The following is a 7927-nucleotide window of genomic DNA, read 5'->3' as shown; positions in this document are numbered from 1 at the left end:
CCTCCGCCGCCAGCCCCGCTCTCCGGCGACGTCGCCCATGGATGATGAGAACCTGCTCTCCGAGATCCTCCTCTGCCTCCCCCCGCTGCCGTCCTCCCTCCCCCGCGCCTCCGCCGTCTGCAGGCGCTGGCGCCTCCTCGTCTCCGACCCAGGATTCTCCCGCCGCTTCCGCATCCACCACCGCCGCAACCCTCCCCTCCTCGGTTTCTTTGATGACTTATTATCCTTCGTACCTACTCTGGAGGCCCCTAATCGTGTCCCTCCGGAGCGATTCTCCTTCGAGGACGACGGCGGCCGTCGCTCAGTGATCCTCGGATGCCGCCATGGCCTAGCACTCTTCTTCCTCCCATCTTCGAACCAGATCCTGGTGTGGGATTCTGTCACCTCCGACCAGCACCGCGTTGCCGTTCCTCCAGAGTTTGAGAGAGATGGATTGCAGATCATAATCCAGGGGGCGGTGCTTCGGGTGGCTGCCGGAGAGGTTCACTTCCGAGTGGTCTTGACAGTGGTGGACTTCGAGGACAAACGAGCCCTCGCCCGTGTTTACTCCTCAGCGACCGGCATATGGTGTTGCTTCATGGGTGCTAGGAAGAACTTCTGAAGTGGACAAGTTACTTTCCTTCAACTCAGAGAAGAAGCGACCCTTAGTGATAATGGGGTATGCTGAGGAGAATAATGTTGTGTTCCTGAAGACACCGGTCGGCCTCTTCATGATCCATCTTGAGTCATTTCAGTTCAAGAAACTTCTTCGGACCAAAATTTATCCTTATTATTATCCAATCGAAAGCGTCTGCATTGCAGGTAATAACATGCCTTCACATATCAGTTGCAACAAAACCATATCTATTTTCTATAATTTGTTGACGGCAATACGGTTCACATCCTTTCGTGTTAAGTTAACAATTTTAAGTGCTGTCATATCACTTGTTTTGTTTGCTGCTTGATGACTTAATCAATATATAGCGATTTTGTTTCTGTACTATCTCTGTTCCGATTCTTGTGTGGTGGTGTTTTATGTAATGATTATGGTTCGTAGAAAAAAGATCTGTTGTTGGCGCATATTTTGTTATATGCTCTGCAGCCAAGCGGAGGGCTGCAATTCATTTATTGTTCACCCGCAAAAAAAAATCATTTATTGTTAGCTTAATTTCTGTAATTTTTGTTGTTCAAGTCAGAGCTAGCAAACTGTCTTTATTAAGTTTATTATATGAATACTTGTTGAATAAAACAATGAATGCCAAGATTGGCAAATGGTTTCTTTAGAACTATGTTTTACTGCTTTGTGCCTATTAACACATGCAAGAATTGTAAAATGGTAGTTTTAGTGCATAGCTCCAGTTTTTTTTTCCCTAAAGATAAAGTATATGACACTTGGAAGCTGAAGACAACTACTTGAGAAACTTGCTTGTGAACTGAAATAGCTCAGTCGATACAGTTGGAAGCTTAAAGCTCATTCTGTTTCCTTCTTTCAATATTTAGTATCTCTGTTAGAAGACAGTTTGGATTATCCCTTTTCAATATTTAGCATCTCTGTTGGATGACAGTTGGAAGCTTAAAGCTCACTCTATTTCCTTCTTTCAATATTTAGTGTCTCTGTTGGAAGATATTTCCTTCTTTCAGTATTTAGTATATCTGTTTGAAGATAATCCAAATCTGAGCTTAAAGCTCATTCTATTTCCTTCTTTCATTCTGTGAACTGATTATATTTTTTCAGGCTAAATCAATTTGAAGATAATCCAAATCTGAATAGTCCTGATCACTTTTGTTGCTAAGATTTATTAGTGTGATTATATTTTATTTATTCTGATGTAGCGTGGACTTGAGCTTAATAATTCTGGATAGCCTTTTCTGACCATCTAATGTCTGAGTACATCTTCATTTTCAAGATAGTAACCAGCTTATATTTTTTTCAGAATATTCACTTTTAAGATAGTGAGCATCTTCTTCACTTTTATGGTAGTATAATCAGCTTATACTATTTTCGGAATTTTCATTAAATTCATACTAATCTTGTATAAAACTGATTCTTTTCAAACTACAACAAAGTTTATCTAAACATCTTACTCATGCCTCCTCGTATCCATTTGGCTTTTTGTTGGAATGGCATTGGTTGTTTTGCCTTCTTATGCTTCCAGAAACAGACATTCGTGGTGGACGTGATGGAACTGATCTTTTGCACAATACATAAGATGGTTATCTGGTTAAATATGCTGTCGTGATGTACTGGTTGAGCAGGTAAGCATATCTTATGCATGTATCTTGAGGTATCTGAACTGTTTTTTTAGTGTATTGTTTTCCTTTTGCCGCCATTTCTCAAGTACCAGATTACAAGATAGGAGTAGGACTAAGATTTTGTCAACAATTCTTTGCTTAGCTGTTTCCCACCTGCCCACCTCGTATCACGCTTTCATGGCAAGCTGCAGCTTCGATCTTTTCTCCAGGCCTTGCTTCCTCATCCCTTGATACCTTCATCAGCATTACCTTCTCATGCCTTCGCCCACCTACCTTCTCTATATATTATTTGCAGATGTTCTACCCCCTCACTATTGGATGTGCTCTTTCTCTTGCCTTTTCCTTACATTTAGCTGTCTTGCTTTGAGTTACCTCCTCCTTAGTACTCACCTGGTTCCTTCTGTTAGCGCAGTTTCTTCTCCCTCTAGCTCAGATAACTGATCAGCTAGGATGTTCGGTATCTCATAATAGAGTTATTTGAACTACTAATTTTTTTTGAACGGTCACCGGGGGGGGGGGGGAGGCTCCCCACCTGAATATATTGCTCAAAAAGCTGCCAAAGCCAAGAGTCGCCCCTTAGCTTTGGCTGATCCAGTTTATAAGGGAAACTGGGTCGAAAACCTAAACAAGCTGACCCCGTTTATGAGGGAAACCGGGCCGAAAACCGTACAAGTAACAAGGTTACAGAAGAAGAAGAAAAATTGACGCCAAGGAGATGGAACGACCTAGCTAGCATGCAGAAAGAACAACACCACGAGAGACGCAAGTAGATGTGGGGTGTTGTAAGGGATCGCAATACCTAGACTTTGCGAGCAACCTAACGCACCGCATTGCGTGCATACCGAGCCCCACGGCACAACTCAGGAGCATCCACAATCAACAAGTGTAAAACACGAACCTTGACTGGGAGCCCCGCAGCGGAAGATCGGAACGATTAGCAAATTGGGGAGGCACTTTGCGCCATCAAAGGGCAAAGATGAACCAAGACATCACCGAGAGCATGACGCTCGCTGCAACACATCGGCCACCATGGGAGGGTCTTGAGCAAGCATCGCGAGACACCTAACACGAGGGGGAAACAAATGGCCGCCTTGGGGTGCCGAAGGCACCGCCACCAAACCCCAAAGAACAGCACCGAACAACCACCATCGACTCCAAGTCAGTCGCTTCACCACCACCACCACTGGTCTCTCCGGCTGATCCCTATTCCAAAAATGATGCCCTCAAGAAGGGAACGACGCAATGCACCGCCATCATCCGATCTGGTAGAGCACGGATCTGAGGTTTCCCTCGGAGCAGGGGACGGTAAGGGAGAGGAGCACTTCACCACAGCAGCACCTTCAGAAGGATGCGACGCCCGCGGACGCCGCTGCTGCCGGCTCCGATCATAGTCGGAGGCAGACTTTCGCCTGGCATCGTCTTCCACGCACATACCAAACCAGCTGGTCCACCGCATCCAACCCCCACCGCCTCGGGCGAATAAGTCTCAACTACTAATATTTTAGCGTCTAGTTAGGCCAGAGTACTAGATAATCATCTTAAGAGTTGAAGATGTAAAGGGCAGCCCCAGTGCATGTAGCTCCCGCTTGCGCAGGGTCTGGGGAAGGGTCCGACCACTTTAAGAGTTGAAGATGTAGTAGTAAAAATATAAAATTAATTGCTCTCCTGTAGCTGTTCTCTGTTTCTAATGTTGGTTTTTTCCAACAGTGCCGAGACAATCCAGTTTTTGAAATTCTAGCACAATTTCCACAGTAGTAGTGAAGTTGATGTTTACTGTTTGAGCCATCCTGATGCATAAATTTAACGGCTTTTCCAGGAATAAATTGTGCAATTTGGTTTGACTGATGAAATTTGTTGCTCTGCAGGTATCTAGGATTAAGTTCTGGTTGGCTAAAGATGCAGAAATGGGTTGTGTGCTGTAGGTTCTTCCATTTTGTATGCTGTGCACGGGGTCTGTGATTGTGCCCCACTCAGAAATTGGCCCTCTGTACTGGTCAGTTGTGAAGTATGATTTGTAGGAACTAATCGCTTAGTTTGCAACATACCGTCCGTTATCCAAGCTCTGTATGAGGACACAGTGAACTGCTTGGATTAATGGCTAGTGTTGGCCATGTCGGTCACTCTTGTGGGTTTTTTATGCCTTCCAAGCAAGCACGTTGATGCAATGCAAGCTCACCTGTCAGTTGTGTGTGCGCCTCTTTCCAGTACTGTGTTTATGTCCCATGTCGTGTCAGGTTAAGTTCTCAAGCTTCTATGTCTCTGCTGATGTTATGTCCCATGGTGCTATCGTATTAGATAAAAAATATGCATCTCAAAAAGACTTATAAATCCAGGAGAAGAGTCATCCCATGTTTGTCACTAGAATGACCAGTATGCGAGTTCTGTTGATCTGTTTGTATACGTAAAGTTTCACCTTGTAATCTGTAGTATGTCTAACGTTTGTACTTTATTCAGACATGAATCATTTCGGTGGAGTTACATTGAGAAGGTTATATGTAGGTTGCTTGGAAGTATTTTCTCTCCCTTTTCTGATTTTTCAATCTGCATCTCTATAGCTATGCTGAGGAGGTTGGTAAACAGATGAAACGCCAAACCTTGAACTCTATTCTGTTTTCTTTTCTGGGCCAACACATGCAGCTTATGATCTTGTGCCGTTGGACTGTAGTAGTTGGCCCATAGGGCTGTGGTGACGGAGCACTAATATGTTTTTGTTTGTTTTTCTAGAACATACTAATATGTTTTTCTTGAATACCTGAATGACAATTCCTCATACTAGCCATTTGGGACTAATGACAATGAATCAGTCATTAGGAGGGAGTACTGGTATCTTGCTACACCCCAGATGTGATTTTCTTCTTATTTCTTTGAGGTATGGCAAAGCCTTTGACGAGTTGGGTGACATTTGAATTTATAAAAAATATGATTTATCGTTTCTTCATCTTAGAAAAGATAAATAGATTTGAATCCTGTGATCGTGACATGAATTTGCGAAGATCAAATGGGCGCGCCATGTAGAGACAGGCACTTCTCTTATGCTGGGGTTTTATGTCGGTAACCTTTGGTGCTGGCAGTATGGGGATAATGTTGGGTTGATGGTTTAGGGTGATGTTGCAGTGCCCTGTTTATATTTTGGTGAAGAAGAAGCCAGCTGCTGAATGCTTCGAAACCTGTAATTTGCATTGCGTGGCGCTTTTGTCTGTGATCACGTTGCTTGTGGCCTATCATGCTGGTGCTGCCTGATTCTGTCTGATTTGCCGTGTTTTCTTAGCTGCTGGTCAGGATACTGGTTTTGTTTGTTGACAGATACCATGTGCTAGTTAAAATTGGATGTACTGGGATCAAGGAAAAAAATAGTGTCGCCCCTGAAAATACCCTATTAGGGTGTTATAGCACGCTATTAGGCCCCCTCTACACGCTATAGCGCGCTATTTTTTTCAGTGTTTGGGATGATTTGGCCGTTTGTAGTTTTTTCTTATGGAGCTTTGACAAGTGCTGTTAGGAACCTTTGTTGACAGGTACCATTTGCTAGTTATAGAACTCGTTGTACTGGGATGATTCTGGTGTTTGTAGTGTTTTTTCTCCTTCGGTGATGGAGCTTTGACAATTGCAGTTATGGAGCTTCTCCTTCGGTGATGTTTGCACTGTGATAAGCAACATGGGCGGAGGCACGATAGAAAATGGGTGTACATATGTACATGTACACCCACTAATTTTGGCTCTCTTCTGGAAACACGTAGCTACAAAATTGACGTCAGTACTTGGTAGTATATATTAGTCCATTATAATCTTGAGCTTTGTACACCCATCGCCACTGGTAGGCGACACTCGTGTCCAGGACGAGGGATATTACGATTTTATCATCGAGATGTGATATGCGCGTGTATGTTTCTACGTTTATTACTCATTGTTAGTTAGAAAGAGAAACACTAAAGGTCGGCGTTCCTTTGGTGGATTATTGTGAAGGGGAATAAACTGGTTAGGGTTGCCAAGGATGAGTGAGGTAGTGGGCTTGAATGTTGGAGAAGCCACTTCCATCACGTAGCTAGCTTAGCTTCCTATCCGAGAAAAGTACCCTTTGCTTCCTACTTTGTGAAAAGAGGAAGAATAGAAAGGGAGAAATGTTCTTTTCATTGTTTCCTAGCTTACATGATGATTGCAAGCTTAATTACATGGTGAAGTGAAGAAGGGTTTCCTGATATGCTAGCTGATTCGACAAACATGTTGGTTGATGCAGTACCAAGAAAGTAACCATACACTCCATCATCACATCTATAACTAAAAAAGATGTTCACAAGTATGTCAAAGTTTGTCAGTGGTTGCATCAACTACTAACTAACCTTTCAACTATACCGTTCGACCTAGTGGCGGCACACCAGTGTAGCAGGGTCTTGACTACATTCTGTCCTTCAGCCTCACCAACGACACATGGGTGTTGTCGCACGGTCTTGGTCTTTTTGTTGCCCTTTGATTGTGCAGGCAACAATCCTCGATTTGTTGGTGCTTGGTTAGTGTGTGGAAAGTTTCGGGAATGCCTATGTTGTGTGTCGCCCTTCGGCCTTGTGGCGGCACGTTTGTGTCGCCAGGGGCGTAGACAGCCTCAGGCTATGTGGGTCATGGCCAGGGGAGTGGTAATCATTGACATGACCCATTTTACACTGTTTTACATTGTTTAGCATTTGTTTTAAATGTTTAGCACTGTGTGACCTTAGTTGACCCGGGGCTTGGCCCAATCCTAGCTATGCTACTGGGTGGGGTCTTGGTTGCGCTCTATTCTTCAGTCTCACTGATGGCACATGGTACGTCATACGATCTCGATTATCTGATGCCTTTTGATTGCGTGGATCCAAGACTTGCTGATGACTTGTCTCGCCGATTCCTCCACACTACTAGTTCATTCTATATTGGTGTAGTGAGATTCTCTGTGGAGCTCCTCCTCATGCTTGTACTTGAGGTTGATGGCTCCCGGATGCAGTTCAGTTCGCTTCTCGCCAGCCTCCCCTCTTTTCGTTTTCCTCTGAGTTTTGTGGTGCTTCACTTTGGGCTTTTGCTCCCGTAATCTCTGTGCCTCGTGTGTGTTTTCCTTGTATACTTCAACTATCTTTTACCATGTGCACCATGGTTCATTGAAGTGTTTAGATTACTGATGGTACCACTCAAAGAACCTTATCTCATGCAGCTCACACACACTGTCTTTCTCCTCTTGTGATCTGCTCTCTTGCACTAGCTAAGAACCTCAGCCTTCGTTGATCAAGTACTTCCCGTGCTCGTGATTACCGAGCCTTCTCGTATCCGGATCAAACTTTGATCATGAATTCAACTAACAAAATATAAACTATATATCACAAAAGATATACCATGAGAAACCTCTTTCAAGTAGAAATCCAATTGTACACTTCATGTAACATATACATCATATTTTATTAGTATTATCGATGGTCAGACTTTGGCCCAAAATACAAAAGGGCATAATAAACCCAAACGGAGGGAGAAACTACTTGGTACCAGCTGTGGGTAATTAGCATCTGATTAGTATATAAGCGGCACACTTCATTATACTGTAGCATGTGCATACTAATTACAATTAGGAGAGGAAAAATTGTTTATTGTACCATTATATTAAATGAAACTGCTACTACGATCACATGAAAACTACTCCCTCCGTCCGAAAATACTTGTCATCAAAATGGATGAAAGG

At 43.5% G+C, this 7927-nt stretch overlaps 1 protein-coding gene across 2 annotated transcripts; it reads left to right on the top strand.

The window, feature by feature from the left end:
* The first annotated feature begins 6 nt into the window (after positions 1–6).
* On the top strand, positions 7–4755 carry LOC123131942 (uncharacterized). Of its 2 annotated transcripts, XR_006464423.1 has the most exons (3): positions 7–801; positions 2136–2235; positions 4098–4755. XR_006464423.1 is itself a non-coding variant. In XM_044551671.1 (2 exons), exon 1 carries the CDS (start codon positions 38–40, stop codon positions 599–601), a length of 564 nt encoding a protein of 187 aa, XP_044407606.1. In that variant the 5' UTR covers positions 7–37; the 3' UTR covers positions 602–2235; positions 4098–4755. The 2 variants fall into 2 exon arrangements, 1 of the variants encoding a protein (XP_044407606.1); XM_044551671.1 differs by having other exon boundaries at positions 7–2235.
* The last annotated feature ends 3172 nt before the right edge of the window (positions 4756–7927 follow it).

The sequence above is a fragment of the Triticum aestivum genome, chromosome 6A (genome assembly GCF_018294505.1).
Source record: "Triticum aestivum cultivar Chinese Spring chromosome 6A, IWGSC CS RefSeq v2.1, whole genome shotgun sequence".
Classification (NCBI taxonomy): Eukaryota; Viridiplantae; Streptophyta; class Magnoliopsida; order Poales; family Poaceae; genus Triticum; species Triticum aestivum.
The sequence above is the reverse complement of the archived record's forward strand: the minus strand, read 5'-3'. Positions and strand labels throughout refer to the sequence as shown.

What these genes read in the sequence shown, in the direction of transcription:
- LOC123131942 (XM_044551671.1), top strand. Translation starts at nt 38, where the DNA reads ATGGATGATGAGAACCTGCTCTCCGAGATCCTCCTCTGCCTCCCCCCG.